General features: G+C 35.7%; 3 protein-coding genes across 4 annotated transcripts in view; 1 reads left to right on the top strand and 2 right to left on the bottom strand.

The window, feature by feature from the left end:
• LOC134534841 (DNA repair and recombination protein RAD54-like) overlaps positions 1-3264 on the bottom strand; it is a 34093-nt gene extending 30829 nt beyond the window's left edge. The window contains exons 1-3 of one of the 2 annotated variants that reach the window (XM_063373467.1): positions 2864-3264; positions 2112-2294; positions 641-840 (exon numbers count right to left, since the gene is read on the bottom strand). In XM_063373467.1, coding sequence (XP_063229537.1) covers positions 641-840; positions 2112-2294; positions 2864-2866 — 386 coding nt within the window. In that variant the 5' untranslated portion in view covers positions 2867-3264. The remainder of the gene's footprint in view (positions 1-640; positions 841-2111; positions 2295-2863) is intronic. The other variant, XM_063373468.1, reaches the window with a different exon arrangement.
• An 88-nt stretch (positions 3265-3352) lies between these two features.
• Positions 3353-10196, top strand: LOC134534840 (U6 snRNA-associated Sm-like protein LSm8). The gene is made up of 4 exons (XM_063373466.1): positions 3353-3513; positions 4713-4753; positions 5584-5711; positions 8456-10196. Exons 1-4 carry the CDS (start codon positions 3483-3485, stop codon positions 8544-8546), a joined length of 291 nt encoding a protein of 96 aa, XP_063229536.1. The 5' UTR covers positions 3353-3482; the 3' UTR covers positions 8547-10196.
• LOC134534839 (F-actin-capping protein subunit alpha) lies at positions 10026-19837 on the bottom strand. The gene is made up of 3 exons (XM_063373465.1): positions 19135-19837; positions 16216-16473; positions 10026-13278 (listed from the first exon to the last, which is right to left on the bottom strand). Exons 1-3 carry the CDS (start codon positions 19528-19530, stop codon positions 13000-13002), a joined length of 933 nt encoding a protein of 310 aa, XP_063229535.1. The 5' UTR covers positions 19531-19837; the 3' UTR covers positions 10026-12999.
• Positions 19838-23383: the final 3546 nt, after the last annotated feature.

Raw genomic sequence — 23383 nt, 5'->3', positions numbered from 1 at the left:
ATCCAAATTTTTGGCACCAACCTCCTAAGCTTTTAAACTTTCATGCTGTGAAATATAAATAAACTGTGCCAAACTATAACTTCCAGAAGGAAATTAATTATTTCACATAGGTAACCAGTGTCATATTCAAATTAGCTACTCTTGTATACAATGACTTTGAAATTTCTTCAAAAAATTTTTCTATGCTTTAGTGAGACACAATAAATACACAATATGAATGTATACTTTTAAGTTATGAAAGTAAAATTATAATTTTAAAAACATTTTGAACCTGAACAAACATAATACGACGATGTTTTTTTTAGATACTAAGCCTAATTGTTAAGTTCTTCATAAAACTTCCTAAACATGTTTTAGTTTATTCTAAAACTACAAGATAGTGATGATTATGTTATCCTGCCATCTGCCATGATCGGGTTTTACAAGTTGAGTGATTTTGTTTCTACTTTACTGAAACCTTTAATATTTATAATAAAAATGCAAACCTACAGTAGCTTTTTCATAATTTTTTTGTAGCCATGTTGTTCTCCTTGCAATGCACAGTACAATTTTTTATTGGACGAGGAACCATTGTGGAAGATGGCTGAATCGCACCCACTAGAATGTGGACTGAGAACCACCGGAACGAAGCGGCACTCACAGGTCCAGCTTGAGCTTGTCGTGAGCGCTCAGCTCCGGAGGGGAGTACAGCACCAGCGCCCCGGGCTCTAGAGGGTCGTGCAGCGGCTGGCGGCACTTGCTCCGGCCGAGGCCCAGCGCCCGGGACCCCAAGGTCGGCCCTCGGTAGTTCGGGATGGGCACTTTGAACGGCTTCGACAGCAGTTTCCTGATGAGCGCTTCCTGCACAAACACAACAAGCGTCACACAAAACGTACTTACCTAACTACTTACAAGCAAAAGTTGTTTAAACAGGATGTCCACACAAATCTGTAGAAACTTTTCCCTGACTTTTCTGACTTTCAATAACCAAAATAACAATTTCCCTTGGAAAATTTTTTTAAAACTAATTTAGGGACCTATTTAACAATTTTCTGAACGAGATAAAGACAATAAATTCTCCGCCATCCCTATAGCTGTACTAGTTCAAACAGTACATTGCATACTTAATTTTACAGTGTAAATGACTACGCACTAAAACACCATCTTAAAAAAAAAAGTGTTCAAAACCTGGGTGATGGCATACCGGAACATGACATTTCCTTCTAAAATTACTATAACTAAGGAATTTCCATTACTTTTCCAGGTTTTAAAGCATTTTCCCTGAATTTTCCTGACCAATTACAACTTCCTTGACTTTTACCTGACTTTCCAAAACATGGACATCCTGTTAAATGACTAATAACATTAAATTTAATTTGATGACAGTATTTTGTAGTTTCAGATGCATTATCTAAAATTTATTTGTACAACACTGAAGAATTTGACTTACAATAATTCAGACATAATTCATTCATATATATTATGTTTAGTGGAGACATAAAAAATTGGTTTTATTTCCCAGATCATATTAGAGAAATTTTCTACACATGTTTTTAAACAGCAATGATACGAATAAACTAATGTTTAACATCCCTCCATCTAGAAACCACTGTAATTAACACACTTGATTCTACAAATACGAACATATCTTTACTAGATTAATTTATAATACCACTTGTATGTTATGAAAATGAAAATAAAACTCAGAATGATTCCATATCTTACATTAGAACATAAAATTCTGCAGTACCTTGATCTTACTAGTGTTAATACTTAAAGACACTAACATGTCACACTGAAGCTTAGCTCAACTTTATAAATTTTCTTGAGTGAACTGAAGGTTTCTTTCTCTCTTTCACTGCATAAATATCACCAAAAATTAAAGGAATTATTTCAATATGCACACATTAAATCAAAACAGTTGCATTTTGTATGAAATCAAAAGATATTGAGAGCAGATACCAATTAGACAATCAGTGGTGGATCTGGAAAACCCCGAAAATTTAGATTGCAATTGTAAACGAGACAAGTGGTACAGCACTTCAAGCCCCTTTCACCCTCACCCCCTTAGATCCATCGCTGTGCACTGTCATATCTTAAACAGACTAGCACTAACATTGACATTCACTTACATGGTTGGAGATAGTTTCTGGTGTGATAGGCGTTGGAGTCGTGACCACATTCTCTGGCGGAATCTCAGACAGTGGTTTAGACCGCGACAGCCGCCCTTTCTTGGTGAAGATCTGAGATTTTTGTGACAGGCAGTCATCATCCGGCCGACGTTTTAATACCTGACTTGGTGCAAGGCTCCGACGCTAAGTAAAAAATAAAACCTGCTCTTCAACTGCACTACACCTACTCATTCTGTACGTTAGTGCATGCCTTCAATCACCTAGGACATATCTTTTTATTCATGAACTTAACAAATTCAATTACAACCTAAGTACATTACATTTAATTTCCCAACATTAAATTAGGTGCAAAAGAAAATAGGAGTAACACTAATAAACCAACAGTACTTTAATTTAAACACACTATCCACTCCAGTATGTATAAGTACCGTTCTATAAATGCATACAAATGAAAATGATAGAACAGGTAAAGGAGTGAAACAGGATAGTTCATTCAGGCTAAACTTAACACTTTTGAAATCAAATTACAATAATAATAATAATGGCAAACAATACAACAAAAATATAATTATAAATTGTGTTAAATGCTTTTTCAATCACGTCCCCTTTTTTTTTTTTTTTACATGAAGAGATTGCTAACTGGCTACACACGCTTCAAAACATATAGATTAACTTCAAATTCAACTGTATATTGTTTCAATGAAATTTTTAATGTCAAAATGCCTAGTAAAAATATATGTAAATGTACCAACCATAACTCATATCACCATGTTATAGGTGTAATACCATCTTATGAACCAGATCTCTTATTTTAATCTGAAAAAAAATAAATTATAATACAAAGCTACACTACATTAGGAATTACAACACAATTTTAGACATGATTTTTATAACAGAACAACACATTATTCTGCCAAAAATCATATAACAAATGAATCAATCAACCCGCCAAAAATGTCACATCCTCACAAACATAAAACTTCCCAATTAACAAAATATTTTCTGTTTAACAACAAATTGTTATCATAAGTATAAAGTAAATACGTATTAGTATAAAGTAATGCGTATAAATAGTAATATATAGTGTATATAGTAATATGTTTACAAATTGATGCATTGAAATATGTTTAAAAAATTTTAAGTCACATAAAACATTAAATTACCTAAAACAAAAACATATCTCTAATACCAACTCAACAAACAACATGTACCCGCACATAGTATAGGGCACGCAACAATATTCACAAATGACAAAAGAAAAACTCAAACATAACAAACGGTTTTGTGATTGAATATTGTGAGGTTAAAAACAAATTTTTAGGAAATAAGAATTGTTAAACATTAGCGAGAACTAAGCAATTGTGATATAAAATGGCTTCAGGTTTGGAGAGCTACGTGAACCGTATCCTTTTTTGTTTGAATAGATTAAAGGTTTATTAGGTCTATTAGGGGGTCTAAGGAGTACACGAACGGAGTAAAAATTAGAAAGCGTATGTTGGCTTAAATGCTTCTAAAGGTGGTGTATTCAGGGACATCACTATTATGGTGGGAAAATATATTTTTCATTGTGTTTAGCGAATGGTGAAGTAAGTAAAACATTGCTTGGAAGCAGGCAGTAGAAATGAAGTACAGAGCATATACCAAGCTGGTCAGAAATGCTGGAATATTTTGGCATCCACACCAAGTAACAGAGGCTTGATTGTTAGAGAAGGTGCAATGGAAGGGGTCACCTGTACATGGTGGAGAGGACACAGTAAAGTAGCTTTGTTAGAGCAGTATTGTTAATGGGGTGTATCACATATTAAAAGTATAGCATTTCACCAAGGTTTTCCAGATTAAGCCTCCTGCCATGGTGATAGGTAAATGCCCAGGATTTGTTGAGCCCTGTTCCATAATCGTTATTTCACGTAATTCACGTCTCTGCTGACCCCGTATCCTCACAGCACACACATGTCTCGCAGTCAAAGCCTCCTTGAGGCAGATCATTATCTTGGAAAGAATTCTTAGTAAAAGTTCCATATCACTTATCCAAAATGATCCCTTGATAATTGATCCTGTGGTACAAGACGCTTGCTGTTTTAATTTAGTTTGTCAGATATCATGGCCAAACAAAATTTTGATATCACAATACGAGCAAATTATGTCAGGTCTTGTGGAAAAATTTTCTTTCGTATTTACTTACAATCAGTATCACGTATCTCAGCATCATGCCATCAGAATCTAGGGTTACACGATACAAAAAATAAAAAAAAGTCTTTCTTGTAAAATTGATGTGAGTCAGAGGGTTTATCTGCAGCAGCACATACCAACTAGTTATCACTAACCAGTGATCACACCAGCATTGAAATTTTCTGATCTATTGTTTTAAGAGCAACAAACGGCAGCTTGCAGTGCCTCTGATTTCGTCACCAGGAAATAAGTCTTTGTAAATAAGGATTTCAAAGAATAAGTGTAACAACAAGAAGTAAGAAGTAGGGGGAGAATCTCAGGCATAGCGAGCTGGCACGCACCGTCAACACACTGAAGGGACTTCAGTTCTGCAGTTGCACAACTATTTTAAAGAATTAGCTGAGGTGTAATAGTTTCTTACCTGATCGTTAGATACTGTCTCCATTATCACAGCAGATGGCAGAAATTTTGTGGTGAGTATTAAATATATTTTATTTTTAAGTAAAGAATTTTAAAATTATGAAAGACTTTAATGTGCTTTACTGAATACTACACAGATAAAGTCATTTATCCAGAGAGAAATTCTGATATCAGATAGTATCCAGTAGCATTGAATATTAACGTGGAAAGATTTAGCTCTGCACTCTAAATAGTTCTTATGGATAGTTCCTAAATTGCAAGAATCATAACTTGGTCAGCTAATTATGCAAAAGATATGAAATAAATTACAGTGCAAACAGAACTGAGGTTTCTGCTTTTTTTTTGTACACTTTAAGGAAAATCTATTTATAGTACCTTTTTTTTTTCTTCTAAAAAAGCATATTTTCTATCTTGGACATTCTATAACCTGTGTTGTAGCCATGTCGAAGGCAGAGACATCACCCAGTAACAGCTCAGAAGCCAAGCAACTCCATACATTGACAGCGAAAGCCTGTGATCTTTATTCCTTCTATAATGTTACCACCATTCACTTGGAGACATAACAAAAACTATTAGAAACATCCTAATTTCAATTAGCTGTCTTCTCAGTTTATTGTAGGTACTTAATCTGATAAAGTAAACATTTCAGTTATGTTCTACTTAATGAGTTAAAAACATCCTTCTGGTTTAAGTTTTTTTAGTAAGTGTAAAAAAAATTAATAAACTAGTTAGTTAGTTTTGGAACAAAGCAGTACATAACCTAGAAATCGTGTCTTGTTAACGGGAGAAGCCTCTGGCAAACAGACGGATGAACAGCATCCCTAAGGAAGGAGGGTCCCGCTGTACGTGGATACAGCCACGGCAACGCACGTGCGTGTTCCAGGGGACGCTGAAAGGATTCGACCAGACCATAAACCTGATCCTGGACGAGAGCCACGAGCGGGTGTACAGCTCGACGCAAGGCGTGGAGCAAGTGGTGCTCGGGCTGCACATCATCCGAGGTGACAATGTGTGAGTGGTTCAGAACGTCTCCTCCTCCTCGCCCGGGGCTTGCAAGTCCTGCGCAGTGTGTCTCGCAGCCAGGGGCATACGCAGGAGGGAGGGCGGGTGTTCTCCTCCCCACTTTCCAACAATAAAAGGAAAGATTTTGAATGCAGCGGGCAAAATGGTTCTATCTCCCTCCCCCCTGAAATGAAATTCTGCGTACGCTCCTGCCAGCATCAGGAAAAACATGAAATACTGGGTGGGTCAAAAGATATGTATCTGTTTTGAATGGCTACTTAAAAAAAATGGAGCAACTTACAGAAATGAATTAGTATACATCCCCATTTTTTTATCAAGTTATGAAGATCACATCAGGAAGATGTTGGCCATCTGCAGCAATGCATTGATAAAGTCAATTTTGGATCTCTTTGACCACTTTTCGGCACATTTCGAGGAGTATAGCGGTGATTTCTACCAAATTCACATCTTCAGTTCTTCCAAGGTGTGAGGATGATATTTGGAAACCTTTTTCTTGCGGTAACCCCACAGGCAGAAGTCACAAATGCTCCAATACGGTGAGTGCGCACGCCACACCACGTTACCCCAATTTATCTTTATAAGCCTAACCATGAATACTTTGTATTCGACTAAAATATGACACCGCGTAATGGGATATAGGTGGTTATGTACTTACCAGTCGGCTGGTTGGCTTGCCCGCCCGGACGTGACCTTCAACTCAAGTTGCGCGGCACCTTTCCACAAACTTTCCAAACCATCCTTTACTGGCAGTAAAACCGATATTGTCAGGATATTTACATTTTAATTTTTCAAAAAATAAAGAGCTCTTTCGCATATCACCTGTTTGGTTCACACCAATTCTCTCAGGCCTGTAATTTTTTTTTTCCATTGCACCATACATTTAACAACCTTTTCAATGTGAATCATCTGTTCATTTCTGTTTTGGTATCTAAAAACAAATGTATTCCCACTAGTACAACAAACAGCATCAGACTTATACAAACGGTTGATAGAGTCCTTATTTCGTATGATTGTACACACAGTTGACTTACTTAAAACTATACTGCGACAAACGTGTGATCTTCATGAAATTCTGCATGCTGTAATACTTCTAGTTTTGTCTCAAATACTTGAACATGATTCATTATGCTCTCACCTGGAAGCCATGATTCCAACTGCTGGTGCTTTCGTACGTGCAGTTACTGGCAGGCGAAAGGGTAGACATTGCTTTGTGCCACTGATTAGTCTGAAGTTCATCACAGCCCGGTTTTTGGCCGGGCGACAACAGTACGGCCCAGCGGCATACGTAAAAACATTTGGTCCTTTACACTCAATAGCAGCAACTGAACTTGCCATAGCTGATGTTTGTACAACAACTGATAGTGTAGTTAGACCTGCATGCACATCTCTTCCCTCTCTTGTATGGCTAACTGTATGCCACGGTACATCTGTTGTTTACAGAGTTGAAACAGACTTTGTGGCTCATGCCCAGCTTTCTTTTTGTCTGTGGTGATTTCCTGCTAACTGAAATTTACAGACATGCTATTTAAGACTGTGGCTTGCAGTGATTAAACACTATGTTGATAAAAAATAGCATAAAAAATATTGTTTTGCCATGTTATTCCTTCAATATGGCATCTTTTTAATAAATAAACCGTATTTTTAACAAGAGGTAAAAACTATTTCAGAAATTAAAATTGAATAAAAATAAAACTATAAAATGGGTGCGTGTACTTATGTACGCGCGTGAGAAGTTATACTTATTTGGCATCATTAAAAAATAGTTTTTAATTGCATGTAAATTGTAAATAATTAATTACAATAAGATAATAAAAGGCTGGAAAAAGATAGTCAACACAGTCAATAAAGTTCAATTTAAATTTGAAAAAATAAATAAATAAAATTTAGAGAATAATAAATATATGTGACATAATTTGTAATAAATATTATAAGATTCGTAATGTTAAATTTTTATTATTGATTATTTAATATTTTAAAAGAAAATAAATAGATTTAAAAATAAATTCAAAAATGTTATTTAAGTTTATTCATTTTTTAAATATTTATTATTTTCTTAATTGAATATTCACTTTTCATTTTGACGTGACGTCTAATAAATCAATCTACGCCGGCTGCACGCACGAATAATTCTCCATGGTAGCGTTAAACTTTTAAAGCAACCTTGTTGGAAGTCGCATTAGAAGTATAACTTCAAAAATATTGTCTCTTGAGTGACACATCATCATGTTGGGCCCCTTACTTGAGAAATAAGAAGTGCGGAGCAAGGTACACGAAAGTTACAAAAACTTAATAACTGGACATAAAAATCACAAAAAAAATAAACAGCAACTGTGCTGAAAGTCATGAAATTTTAATTTCTGGCAGTCTTTCCCTAACTTGGATTTTTTTTTGATGCCTCAATTTAGTTTATAGACCCACATTGAAATGTCGCTTCATGTGTAGATTAATGTTTGAAAAGTTTTTAGTTTTCTAACATAGAAACAGGCATGTTTCTGTACATATTTAGTATTTTGTGTGTTTTTCTTATTATATATAAAAATTACTGTGTGACATACCATAGTCGTAATATTTGATTTAAAGGTGGTGGGAAAGTTGTGGAACTATTTCACCCGTGTGTGTAAATACCCTGAAGTGAGCATTATGCTCGCTGTGTGATCTACACCCTCTCCCCCCCCCCCCTCCACCCTGCTCCACCAGCCTCTCACGCTGCGTGCGCGCGTCTGCTGTCGCAGGGTGGTCATCGGCGAACTGGACGACAACATAGACTCCCGCCTCGACCTGGGCAGCATACGAGCCGAGCCCATCGGCGCCGTGGTGCACTGACTCCCCGGGTCGCTCGTCAGCTGTGCACAGACACGGGAGACATTCTCCCCACCATCTAGCCAAGTGTGATACCAAGTACGGCAGAACCTCCGTCATCGAACGAGGGCTAAAACGTTTTATTCTTAGGAAAGCCTACAACTCGCGTAGTTTCGGTTCCCTGCAAGAATTTCCGAAGTTTTGCGTTTTGGTATTAACACCACTTCAGCCGCTAAATCAGAAGTTTCCAATGAAAACAAGCATGTTGTGACTGACCTAACCTAACCCTTCGATTTTTTTAATTTCAATTTTTGAGAGAAATCCGAAGTTGCACGAACGTGGTAGGGAACCGAAACTACGTAAGTTGTAGGCTTCCATTATTCTTATCAAAAACTGTCCATAGTGCTACATGATACTATTCTGTGGATGAACTTGGTAAATGAAGTTAAGCGGGGATGATAAACACACGCTAGACAAGCTGGCATTTTGCAGTGGCCAAAATATTTATTACGCCAGTTTTTCATCATTAATTGAAAGTTCTGACAGTTTTAATTTTCACTCTATAGTAATGCATTTTGTAAAAAAAAAAAAAAAAAAAAAAAAAAAAAAAAAAAAAAAAAAAAGTAATATGTGCTCTTTTTTTTAAAAATTGTTGTAAGAGTTAAGTTTAGGTGTAAAGTCTTATGACCTACATATTTTAAAAAATAAGTATGTCTTAGTCTTACAGTATTTTATGTACAACTTAATGCTTGAACTACAATGCCACTATTTTATGTACAACTTAATGCTTGAACTACAATGCCACTGATTTTTTGTTTTTCTGTATGAAAATTTATTGAGAAAAAATTGTGATGAAAAAATCAATAAACATAATTTAAATATACAAGAAAACTATTCAACATTGTACTTTTTATATTAAAATAAAATATAAAATCAATGTTTCTTGAAGCTATATAGAGGATTTGGATGATGCCTCCTTTTGTAAAGGAGATAAGAAACCTGCAGTATTTACTTGTGCAATAATTACTGCACAATGTTGGTAAATAATGAACATTAGCTTGTGTCATTCTTGAATGTAATCTGGGCCATCACTGTAGGAAAATGACAGATATTGGTTGTTGCTGCCAATACTTAAGGAGATTTGTTAGTTTATCCTTTTGCAGCTCATGTTTATAGCTTTCCACATGCATTTATTTGCAGTGCTTATCCCCCAACAAGAGCACATTATCCATATGAGGTAAAATTAGAAAGTTAAATATTTCTCAAATAATTTGTATGAACATGCATGGCCGATTAATACGAATAATAAATTGCCAAAAAATGCAACTTCATCTCAATTGTTCTTGTTAAAAATTAAAACAGTCCTGTCCTCACCACTAAGTTTTTTTTTACACAAAAATTATTTACATTCCCCAAATATGTATTTGTGATGTTAAGGGCTGTATAAATTAAAATAAAACTGTTAGTAAAAATCATGAAAAAACAAAGCCATTCATTAACATCTTTAGTTGCATAATAATTCTTTATTAGAAATAAGATTTGACAATAACAATTCATAACGCTAGGTGCTAATACAAATGTCATGACGACATTGTGTTGTGTAAACAAAACAAAAACTTATGTACGTGTAAAGAGGCGGAAAGTGTTGGATTAATTAAACATGATAGAGTATAGTAACTGAATACAATTTTGCACTGATTTAATTAATGTTGTTATAGGTAGATATTTCAAAAAGTATTTTAGCTGTAATATTGTAATGATATCCATGGTTTGCAAACCGTGATGAATTAATACTTTGGTCATGGCCAACACTTATCTTCAAGTCAAACTAGCAGCTGTTGGCATGTGTCTGCCTTGAAGCAGTGTGGGTTTCCAGCATGTACATTAACACTGAGAAATGCAGTGCATGCATTAACATGGTTTTTAGTCTTTCTGACATACTGTCCGGTAGGCAACATGAAAACCAGGCAATGGATCTCAGGTTCCAGCTATATTAAAAAAAAAAACTTACTCTTGTGACAAATGAATATGCTGAAAATAACATGATTTTGTAAGATTAAAAAACAACGCATACTGCAGTAACAGCGTATTGGAAATATAACTGCAGTCTTATCTCCAAGGACGAAGTGGATCTAATTAATATATGGAATTTCAAAGGAATTTTATCACCCCTTTCCCAAAACGAAGCTGCTTTAATAGAGACGTTGTTTTGAGCCTACTTAATAAAAACTTGTGGATCCATAATATTAATGTGTCCAGCTATTCCTATTAGGGATTCATACCCTGCCATGTCAGAATTTCCAATATGGCAGGAGGAAATTCTCATTTCCAGGTTTAGGGTCACCAAAAGTTTCTTTTAGTTTCAATTGTGTGTCATAACTTGTGATTGTAGGTATTATGGCATGCTAAATCATACACACACACACACACACACACACAGAGAGAGATATTGTTTGCTTCATATACAAATCTAGTGTTAATCCAATCTCTCTAAAATTTTGTACACTTGGCCTTCAAAAGAATAAAATCACACACATCCCTCAAAACGAAATTTCGATGGTTCTGATTGAAATTTTACTTTTGCATTGATGGTTCTTTCTTCATCTAACAATGACCAGTACATTGTCAATATTTACATTCACTTTCGGATCTTAATATTATGATGTATAAAATATGCACTATATAATAAACTAATAGAAGCCTCTTCTTGATTCATAACACCTGGGCAACACCAGGTTCTTCTTTGCTAGTTTTTTATTAAAAAAAAAAAAAAAAAAATGTAGGCATGCCGCCGTTTTGTCACCGTAAAATAGCCTGCAGTAGTGAATAATTGAATAAGAGCAAAACATCTGAACTAGATTTTTTTTAAAACAAAGGAAAGAAACTTTGAAGACCATTAAATTTGGTTCAGACAAATCTTTTCATATTTTGTTCGACACAAATTACTGCTTGCTCCTCCCATTAAAAAAAAATACCTAACACACCAAATCAATTTAGTATCACTTAATTTAGTTGAACCCCGACTTTTTTTTAACCTGGCGTTCCAACACTGACTCGCCTCTTTACAACACACAACATGCCTTCGTGGTGTCACAATGTACCCAGTGTAATGTTAACAGCAGCACTGACCTATGGGAAAACACCATACAGCACACTTACATTGCAATTCCACTCAAAACTCTCTTTTTTATAATAGTTACTCTTACGTCACCAATATCAAACACAAAACATTAACACAAGGAAGTTTGATAAGGAATTTGATAGTTCAATGATTGTTAATATCATTTGACAAGAGGTTCTAAACTTGTGTTAATAATCTATCAATCATAGCAACTCATATACACAATTGACATGATTCCATGCCTAGTAGTCAAAAGCATATCAAAACTACATTTGTTAGTCAGGTATCAGGTTCTCAGGTAAAATATATGACTTCTTGATAAACAATTAAGTTCAATGTTAAGGGAATGGAAGAAGAGAAATCTTCCAAGAAGAATACATGGAATGTGTAAGCGAGAAATATGACCTAAGGGAAAAATCAAGTGAGAAATGGCTGGAAAGTGTAGAAGAGTGTACAGAAAAACAGAGATGACTCAAGCAGGAAAAAAGAAGTGGTGGGGAAGACAGAAAATGATAGCTGTAAGCTGTCCATAATGATAATATGATAGTTGATGATCACATTGTGACACTACATCAGAACACTCAACATATTAATAACTCTGACATTAAATAAACACACACTTTTTTTTAATATAATTTTTCAATTCATATAATACGTTTATTCATTTCAACATTGTTATACTTCCTCTGTTACACTGCAGAACAAAATGTTAACCCCCATCCACCACCAACTCTGAGAACCACTTTAACACAGAGAAAACTGCAAAGCAAAAAAGCTTTACAGCAGGATTTGAATGCTATCAACAACAGAAACAAGACAGGGTGGTTAGGTTGCTGTGTGGCCTGACAGGGCTCGATTTTCTGTGGAAACGTACAAGGTGCTTGGAAACGCGCCCGAGGCGAGAAATCATTCGGTCGCGTGACGTCCCGCTGCATGCTCATCTAAAAAAAAGTCAGGAAACCTAAATTTGTAGTTGGACAAGCAAGGGTGCTCTGCAAACACAACCGCACCAACTTCCACTGGAGTATTACCAAACTCATCAGAAAATCAGAACTTTGTTCATTTATTTTACGAGGCAATTTACACATGGGATACTGAATTTCGTGACATTTGGGTGAATTCAACTATATGCCCTGAAGTAGGATAATTTACAGGACCTCTCGATACTCGGCTGTAAACAGACGGAACTAGTCCGTCGGAAATAAAGAGCGTCGCGGGATCGTCGCACCGCCCAAGTTCCACGTGCACAGCTTTATTTATTTTTTTATTTTTTGCAAGCTCCAGCCATGCGAGTGGGACGAGCATCAAGCGCAATGCAGTGTCCGCGGCGCCGGGCCGGCAGTCGCCCTCCCCCGCCTACTGGCTCCTCAGCTCCTTCGCCACGCTGTACGACACGATCTTGTTCCAGTCGATCTTCGCCCGCGTCACGGGCAGCTGGCGCCTCAGCGCTTTGAACGTAGTGTCCGACATGGTCTGGTAGTTCTCCGAGATGGCCATCTGGTAACCGTTCTCCGCCGCCTCTATCAGCCGCACAACCTCCTTGGCGAGATCCACGGCCCCTCCGTCCGCGGACGCCGTCTCCTTCACCTCCTTGGAGCTCACCAGCTGCACGTTGCCATCCTCGTAGTAATGCACCTACCACAGACGCCTCCCAACCATTACAACACACCCTCGAACTTGAACCCTCACACTTGAACCACTATCACACCATTCTGATTTTCGATAAAAACTCAAATGATTTCAGTCCAAGAATGCATCTTTGGATCATTCCTCTAAATGCTGCATCAACATATACTGGGACTACATGATCTTTGCTCACGTGAGCTGAAGTTCATTAATTCCAGCAGAGCATTTACATTGATGGGCTGGAATGATATGAAGTCCCCACAATAGACTGTAACACGGCGAGCCAATGATTAATGCTGTCGCCACAAGATAGCAGCGCATTCGGCTACTGCCTCATCTGCTGAATTTTAATGACAGAAATCACATATGGGTATTAAAAAAGTTGTTATAACTCAAGGCAGTCTGAATTATTCATAGGTTTTGACTAAAAACATGATTATTTAATGTGGGGAAGTAATTATGAAGAAATAAAAGGTGTCATTAAAGTATTGAACTAAAATAAACAGCATTTCAAACACTTAAAATATGGGTATTTCAAGTGAGAAGTGGTTTTGTAACATCAGAATAAGTAGCAGTTTTAATTCAGGTATTATAAATGATCTGAAATTTTCTAAATAAATTCTAATATTAAGTCCATACTCCATAGAAATCACAGACATGTCTGCTCGCACAGTGATGATCTGATATCATTGCTATGAACCGACCTGGTTCATCTCAAAGTTTGAAATGATCTTCATTCAGCGCTCAAAACACAATGTTGCAACAATGTGGTCGAATCACAATCAAACCAGATTCTGACTGCAGACTCCTAATAGTGCAACTGGCCATGAGAGTTTCACACAGTTAAAATGAAAATATGTAGGCTACTTTTTTTTATCCCATCTTGAAACACAGTTTGTGGCATTTTATAGAGCCCACAATGCAATTCAACTATACAAAATCTCTGAAAGTTCAGGAGCCAGACAGAGTGACAAAAACTATTTACTTTTTGAGAGCAGTTCTACTTATAGAATTTATTTTAACATTTATGTATTAAATAGTACATATGTAGCTGTTATCTAGTTATACATACAGTCAAGTCTCATTAATATAAACCTGAGGGAACCAAAAAATTTGCACTTTGTAATAACGAGAATTGTACTAACCATATGTTATGCCTTCGAGAAAAATTACCTAACCAGATACGTAGCGGAAAAAAAGAACTTGCATAAATATTACGATAAGGGATTTTTTTTATTTATTTTGTTCCGGCTTTTTAGTATCGTCAACAATGAAGAAAGAGGAAGATCAAAATCTTTCGCGATTTCAGTTTTTGTTTTCTTGCCGCTGTCCACTTCATTTATGATTTTAAGCTTTTCATCTAACGTTAACTCATTTCTTTTGCGTTTCGTATTCATTGATACGAATAAATGCAAATCTGCCACGCACAAAGAAAAATAACTATTTATTCGTGCAGAGTTTCAGATAAATCACTGTATGCAACGTAATATAAACAATGGCAGCGACAATGTCATAGACGTACGTATTTCGGTTACACCATAAAAAAAGAATACACAACCCAACGAAAAACAATATACGTAGAGGCAGATTGCATTCCGTAGTTCCACATTTCGCAACCAGAGGCGTGAAAATATTAAATATCCGAAGTGTATTGACGCACAGAACCAAACATTATTCGTTGCATGTTTACACAAATCGACGCTAGATGCGCGCCCGTGATATAAATATTTCTTTATTTCAGCTCAAGCGCGAGTATTGCTGCTGACGCTGTGTTCATCTCTGATTTTTCTGTGTGTTTATTTTCATTTCTTACAATGGCAAAGGGCGATAAATTTGCTACGTTCCGCAAACATTTTGGGCATTCCGAGAGTAGTAATTAAAATTCGTATTAACCATTACAATTATATGTACAAATACTTCTTTATGGGACGAAAACCAACTTTGAATTACATATTAAACGTATTTCGTATAGAATGAAGTTTGTACCATTTAAAAGCCTATTCTGATTGCCGGGACCAGAAAATTGCTTCATATAAATAGGAACTTCATATTAAACGGGTTCCTATTAATGAGACTTGACTGTATGTATGTTGCCAAGCATTTGGGGCACCCGGGTGCTGTAACTGCAGTGAGTTGGTTCGCCATGGGTGGTACTGAAGACCAATCTAAACAAAGTACTTTTATTTATCTACCAACTCCTGGTTTGCTGTGCACCACACACAACATATACTACGTACATTTAAATTAAAGACCGTCCCAGTATCCAGATTTTGTAACAACAAAATTTTTGATGTTTTCAAGACCAATGTATAGTTACCTGCGAAAGACTAGTTGTTTCTAAGTAAATCATGATTTATATTGTTAAAACAAAAGTTGAGTAATAAAATTGTTCAATAGTGATATTGCATGGATCTTTTAGCTTTCCAAAGACATATTTGGAATGCCACAAGATGGAAACCAAAATGAACTGTGACATAAACTTCTGATATATAGACAAAAATAATGTGATAAATAAGATAAAGAATTTCAGCACGATCATAAGTATAACAGGTCAGCCAAATTTCTATGTGCATCTTTTTTCTTCACTGATGCCAGAGGTACCAAAAGAACTATATTCTATTTGTACTTTCTTTGGCTATGAGTGATTGTTATAGGCCCTTCTAAAGTATTCATGTATCAATGTTTCAACAACAAATCGTCCAACATTTCTGCAACAAAACACCTACCATGTTTTATCACATAATTGCTGCACGGTTATTTTAGGGCATCAAAATTTGGAGAATAAAGTTCTAGCAATGATAATAGTATTAATAAAAGTATTTTCAGATTTTTAAATTTTTTTTTCGTAAATAACGCTCAACTACATATTTACCTTGCTTTTGAATAAGTAAACTGTAAATATTACACTGATTCATGCTACCGTAAAGAAAGACTCTAGGCACGGACCTGCACTTTGACGACGCCCCGCATCTCGACGGTGCCCGGGCCGAGGGTGACACACCACTGCGAGCGCCACCGGCCGTTCCAGAAGTTGTTGGGCTGGAACTGGTGGTCCTCGATGCACGCCACCAGCACGGCGGCGCCCGCCTCGCTCTTGCCGAACACGCTGCACACACCGTTCTTGAAGTGGCCCAGCGTGTACTCGGTCAGCTCCGCCTCCAGCGCCGACCGCCACTGCTCCGCCGCGGGGTCGGGCGTCCGAGGCTGCGAACCACCACCCTCGCCGTCTCGACAAGGTTTCCAGCTCCTCTCAAAATTGCACATCGCAACATTATTCAAGATAATTACATGTCAATCCGCTGTAGAGAAATGTTAAGTGAACTACTGGTGAGTTATCATCAGTAATTGTTCCGTGTCATGTATCCAAATTTATCCCTTTGATCCTGTATGATCGATCCTATGGTACATTATGCTTGCAGTTTTAGCACGTCAGCTCCACTGCCCTCGCCATCTCGACAAGTTTCCAGCTCCTCTCAAACTGCACGTCGCAACATTATTCGGATGTGGTTATGCAAAAAGGAACCGACTCGCATGAAACCTATCCTGAGTATTTCGAAGTTAAAGTTAATTATAAATTGTAATTCTCCCATTGAAAAGATAATGTGGGTATGATTTTAATGGTCTAGTATAAAAACTGATGTAATAACAGCAACGACGGTACAATCAACCTTGTACATACTATTTTAATTTATTTTCAAATAAAAATATAATAAAATTGTGTATTGGTTCCTTTTTTTGCATAACTACCTACGTCCATTTTAAGGTAATTAATTATTTAAGATGTTAAGATAATTACATGTTAATCCGCTGTAGAGAAATGTAAAGTGAACTACTGGTGAGTTATCATCAGTAATTGTTCTGTGTCATGTATCCAAATTTATCCCTTTGATCCTGTATGATCGATCCTATGGTACATGATGCTTGCAGTTTTAATCAGTACATCGAAAGATTGAGGACATAACAAAAATATCACAATACAAGCAATGTTAGGAGGTGAAAATAATTAATTTTAGGATTTTTATTTGATTATACGTGTAGTTAAAAAAAAATTCATACGTAAAAAAATAATAAACTAAAAATTAATAACATCAACATGGCAGATGATGCCGAGCATTTAGGCTGACTCGCACACCATGTTGATTTGTTCGTCTCCTGTCACAAATTTTTTATAAGGAATATTTTTTAGATTTTATTTTTGATTCCTCCCTTTCACTTGTTTTTCTGCCACTAGCCATATTACACTGGATGAATATCTGTTGAAAATATTTCTGGCAGATTAACAAATAAAAAGGAAGATGTATTGGGTTAAAATTTTAGAAATGGTCCTTAAATAAAAGTAATGACGATAAAACGGAGAAGTAAACACAAAATAGTGTGTGTGACTAAGCCTTAACTTAAATCAAATTAAAACTAATCTAAGTACCAAAACACAACTAGAATGATTATATTCCCTGAAGATACTTCTAACAAGGCGCCTAAAGTTATTGTCGAAAATTATTTATTTTTATACTAGTTTTGGCGAGGACAGACATTACTTAGGTTTAACTATGAAAGGATTTTGCAAATCATCTATTCTCTGCTGGTGGTTTTGGCACTTGAAACACTATTGCAAATTACAGTTCAATTGAGACCAAAGCCAACATGAGGTAACGAAAATAAGAGTTAGCCAAAGTATTACAAGGTGGATTAACTTACCTAAATAATTATTCAGTACATACCTAAAATTAGCCTACATAATAAACAAGTACTCTATTTTCCTTGCCATGACATTATGATGTTATAAGTAGTAATTTTACCTTCAAATATTTACCCTTCGGGTATGTCTTTTTGTTTATGGTAATTTTATAGAGTAGGTAATAACTCGATGGGAAAAATTTGTTTAAACATAATTAATGTGATAAGATTACAATAATGTCATTTCAAAATCTAAGTATTTTATAACGTGAGAAAGATATAGAAGAGAGGCTTCTGTAGGAGTAAGGCAAATAATGACCAAAGTGAAAGGCAGATTAGGTCAGCTACATCAGCATGTATTTAATATAATATGTAGACAATATTCTAGAAGTGCACACAGTAAAAATAAATTAATTTTTTTTTACTTCTTAATGTGTTTACTAATGGTTCTGTAAATGCTTAAGTAATTACAACCTGTACGTTCTTACCACACAAGCGTAGGAATAGACGTTTTGGCCAGGAAGATTCACATGCGTTTTTGGCACAAGATTATGTTGTTGAGAAAATTAAATTAGAGTATGGAATATATTTTCCGCATCATGCTCTATACTACAATAGGTACAGCTATAGTATAGAATACGATACCAGAAAGTTGGTTTAGTAAAAAAAAGTTCATTTTGTGAATATTCCCACGCTTGTCCCGTAATAAAGTAGGGGTTGCAATGGCGTCAACGCCACCATGTTGGTAATGTTATTAATATTGTTATGGAATCAGGATCTACTCCTCCCGAAGTCTCTCCTTTATGAATTCACAATTTTACAATGTACCTACAGATTTCACCCCACTTACATGATGTTACATAGTCAAATGGTAAAATTGATACTAACTTGCTAGGCTAATTTTACAAATTTTAAGTTTATATAATAGGTAGGCCAATATGTTTCTATAATTTATTACCGAGTTTATTGTAGTCATGGTCAAAGATTACTAAAATAAAATGCTCAATTTCCAGAATTTTTTTTTTTTTATATAAACATGTTTTTCATATAAACACATTTATCTTTCATATAAACACCGCTAACAACTTAACACACAGAAAATAGTATATGGGTGTGTCTCCTAGTCATAGGTTAACCCCCACAAAACTTAGTTCTCTTAGTTTTGTGAAAAGTTCTAAGAACGAGTCTTACCTGGTAGTCGCTTGCTTCTTTCTTAAGATGATCATATTTGAAACTTTGCTTCGACCTGTCATCAAAGAATCTCCCACCACCAAGGTCATTAAATTCAGTAATGAGACCTTTGTGATCCGAACCTTCGATCTTAACTGGTGTCAACTGATCCTTATTATATTGCGCAAATGCTGACGATGCACCTTCCTTTAATAAACTGTCGTTGTTTAAAAGAACTCGCACATCATTAAAAACTTCATTAAATTCGCCAGGAGGAGAGTGTAAGATAAAATTCGTCACAATTCGAACTTTTTCTTGATCTGATATTGGTTCATCACTGTCCGCCGCCATTTTCATTACGCACCACCACAACGCGAGTGCGTTCACAAACCAATTCGTGATAAGGTGACATGACATGAGAATGCGAAATATTTTTATAGTACTTCATGGTCCCCAACGTATTAAAAATAAGTCATAATTATATTTAAATAATCATGGATTGATTGCCATTGAATTAAAAATAATTTAACTTAAAATTTACATAGAGTTACTGTTACTCAGATATGAAAAGATTTATCAGCTCAGGATAATCGTCATGGTTAACATAACCGTCATAACAATAATATTTTGCCTGAAAAATAACAAACAATTTTAGATACTATATAGCAAATATTTTAGTAGAACAATATAGGAAACTCAAGCTATTTTAACATTGCGAACGCTGACGACACCTGACTGCAGTGATCCTAGCGGCTTGTTCGGAAGAGCGCCCGCGCAATTCAAATTCACATTGTTTTACAGTGGGCGATCTCGGCACAGATTTTCTCTCGCCGTTTGAGATATTGTTGTCGTAGAGTGCGTAATGAATTTATACTCCATACATTCGTATGAAAACAGTGTATTCATAATCGAAATTAGTATTCTCAATCTACAAAAATATATTGTCTTAAATAACATGATATATGACTTAACTTTAAACATGACGACAAAAGGACAAATTCATACAACTTTTAACAATGGACTTAACTTAACATTAAACCTGAATCTATGTAAATCGTTTATTTTGTTAATATTTCTGTGAGACAAGTTAAAACAGTAAATTTCCTAGTATATGCGTTCATCTGGAAAAAAGAAAGAAAAAAAAACTCCGAAAAATGGTATTATCAAATACGTGTGTCCCTAAAAACAATGTTAAGCGTTTTTAATGTCGCTAACTTAAACTAACTAATAATATACGATTCATAGCATTTTAAATGTTGGTAACCCTACTATATAAACTGTTCAAAACAGAACAAAAACTATTAAATAATACTTGAAATATCGCATTGCTGTTTAGCAGTCATAAAATATAATAAGATGAAACCAAAAATACAATTCCAGAATTTTATATATATTTTTTTATAAGAGTGCCTATAATCTAGAAAATTACCATTTAATATTTACGAAAATGTTTTGAAAACATTTTATATATAAAAAAACATTTAAAACTTTAAATGTTGCAAATATTTAACTTCTTCACTTCATACTCATTGAGATGTGTTTCCATAAAGGCTGTAGGCACACTTTTTTCACAATTATATAAAGACAGTAATATATGACTATAGTCATCTTAGTTTAAACAGCAATTGGGCAAAATTTCACCGAGAGGTACCAAATTTCTTCTTTAAGTGAAGGGAAAGGGAAATGGGGAGTGAATTTTAGGAATCTTATGTAGACTTTGGCATTCTACTTATTTTGAATGACAAGTGTGTAAAATTTCATCAACCTAGAAGTAAAACTTTAAATTTGTATAATAACATGCAATTAAACATAAAAATTCTTTATATTTTGTATGTACACATTTTCACGTTTACACAATCAAACATTTCGATAGTGTTTTTATTGTAAGTAAAAATTACATATTTTATGCCTACCTAGTGTAAAATAACAAAACCAGTGGACTGGGCTGTGTATATGATTTCATTTGACTGTGGTGTTAAATATAATAATGAGTCATATAAAATGTAAAAATTACAATTAAAAACAGACGGGATTCGTTTTCAAGTTCTTTCTATCTGCAGTCACACCAAGTCACAGGCAATTCTAAACACATCTATCGAAACTAAATGTAAAATATTGTGTTAAAAATGTTGTAAGAGTAAAATTATAACATTTTTTTCAAGTTGCGACTATATCATTAGTACAGTCATCCAACATATCCCATGAATATGTTCATGGATATTCATGGGATTTTCTAATGCTGCTAGGAATAGTGTCACCGAGTATGAATAAGCAGTTCCTATGTAATCCAGGAATAATAAATGGCAGTAAGCCCTATGGTGTATAAAAACACAAAATAGTATGAGAGTACATGGCACAGCTGAGCTAACCATGACTAACACATTTTAGTTTCCGAATCTGTGATGACATGAATAAATTTTATAAGATAATATAATAGTAAGAATAAACAGGGAGTAAATCCGATTTCTTTGGCGCATATGGAAAATGTGAATGATGCGAATCAAAGGGTTGAAGTTCTTTCTGTTTCCCTACCCTCATCCCCTCCATTTTCTAATACCTACCTCTATCTCACCCCATATCGTTAACTCATATGGAGCGAGTTGACATAGTAACAAGAGACTAGATTCACTTCACAAGTACATAAATTGTGTTCGCGTACATAGGTACACTACCAGGTCATGCCGATTGTGCTCTTTCATCGTTCCCCACGATCACTGCAGGCAAAGCTGCAATTCTTTCGTAAAGACACTGTCGCTACTTTATTTCCCCCAAGTGCCGTATTTATTTTTCGTGTGTTCAGGGACGACAAGAGAAATTAGCGGCCCAGTGACAAATTATTTGTGTCGGGCCGTTCCCCATTACTTACTGTGACCATAACTGTAAACATAAACTTTAAAAATTGCATAACTTGCAAGGTTTCCAATGAAGTATATTAGCAATGAAATTGCATTTTTTTTCCTTTACTACCAGAGTAAACACGAGCATAAAAAATATTTCGGAACTCAACTGGGTACCTGCATGTGTTTCCATATCTAATAAAGTCGTTAAAATCATAAAATATCTTTATTGGGCTTTAAAGTCGGGCTGGAAAGTAGGTACGACTGTGGAAAGGCAAGTGAAACAAACATTCTACAACTAACACATACCACTTTTCTTAGGGGCCACAGCAGTTCAGTGATCAATCACTAACCTCCCACCTGTGCGCTCAAGGTTCGATTTCCGGCAACGCAAACTCGGATTTTTCACAAGTGGGAAACTTTGCATACGTTGTCAGAAGCCAGTGGATTTTTTCGTGGTATGTACTTTCATTTCCCCCAAACACTCATTTTAGCAATGGTCCATTCACATCTTAAATCCCTTACTGTCTCTAATGACCACGATATCGAATAGAAGTTAAGCTCAATCTTTTTTTTTTTTCGTCTAACGAATTTCGTATAAACAAGATACAATTCTTTTTCCTCCCCGGGAATAAGGTGATACCTCCTTTTCCAAAAATTCCGGAAAAACAACTGACACACATTTCCTTTGTACGTGGAAGTGGTCACAAGGAAGAGAGGCTCTTCCTGCAGATCGCCCAACAAGCCATTGCGCATTTCCATGAGCTGGTGCAGCTGAGGAGAGCAGGTACTTCCCCCAACTTGGAAGGCAAAATCACGTTGTCCGCTGGTCACAAATTCCGCAACTGTCGCACACGTGAATACTGGGGAAACTCGTGGGTCTATCGAACTCTATGATAGACTACACTGACCTCTACATACCCAGACAAATTTCAGCTGTTCATTGGCTGCTGCCTTGGGAGTGATTCGTTACTTCTCTGGTTAGCAGAGTCCTTCACATAAAACGCGAGAGTTAACAACATAAGGATCCCAAAATAAATGATTTTGAATATTGCGTTATCGCTTTCTGTAGAAAAAAACCACTGAACCGTGGTAGTTAAGAGAAAGCTTCAGTGTTTATACAAAAAATCATTTTTACCCCTAACATTTTCGCGAAATACACACTGAAGGAAATGAGCAGAGAAACGACAAAATAACAGTTCTGTAATAGGTTCGCAACTTAGCAGTTAATAAACTCCAGTACCAGCAACAGGATGAACTTTCTACCCTACATTCTAAACCATAGTCTAGTTGGTAACAGTTCCGTAACACACGGAGCAAGTTCATGGCACCAACAATCCATCTGATAACTGCCCTAATATTAACAGTCAATATGGGGGTGTCGGTGCCAAAATATGTTCCTCAATCACATTTTTTTTTCCCCCAACAAATAC

Source organism: Bacillus rossius, chromosome 8 (genome assembly GCF_032445375.1).
Source record: "Bacillus rossius redtenbacheri isolate Brsri chromosome 8, Brsri_v3, whole genome shotgun sequence".
NCBI lineage: Eukaryota > Metazoa > Arthropoda > Insecta > Phasmatodea > Bacillidae > Bacillus > Bacillus rossius.
The sequence above is the reverse complement of the archived record's forward strand: the minus strand, read 5'-3'. Positions and strand labels throughout refer to the sequence as shown.

Bases quoted from the DNA above. Each gene is read 5' to 3' on its own strand.
- LOC134534840 (XM_063373466.1), top strand. From the start codon at position 3,483: ATGGCTTCAGGTTTGGAGAGCTACGTGAACC. The intron at 3,514-4,712 runs GTATCCTTTTTT...CCTGATCGTTAG, and splicing joins TTTGGAGAGCTACGTGAACC to ATACTGTCTCCATTATCACA. The intron at 5,712-8,455 runs GTGAGTGGTTCA...CTGCTGTCGCAG, and splicing joins ATCATCCGAGGTGACAATGT to GGTGGTCATCGGCGAACTGG.
- LOC134534839 (XM_063373465.1), bottom strand. From the start codon at position 19,530: ATGTCATGTCACCTTATCACGAATTGGTTTGTGAACGCACTCGCGTTG. The intron at 16,474-19,134 runs GTAAGACTCGTT...GGTGGTTCGCAG, and splicing joins AAGAAGCAAGCGACTACCAG to CCTCGGACGCCCGACCCCGC. The intron at 13,279-16,215 runs GTCCGTGCCTAG...CGTCTGTGGTAG, and splicing joins GGGGCGTCGTCAAAGTGCAG to GTGCATTACTACGAGGATGG.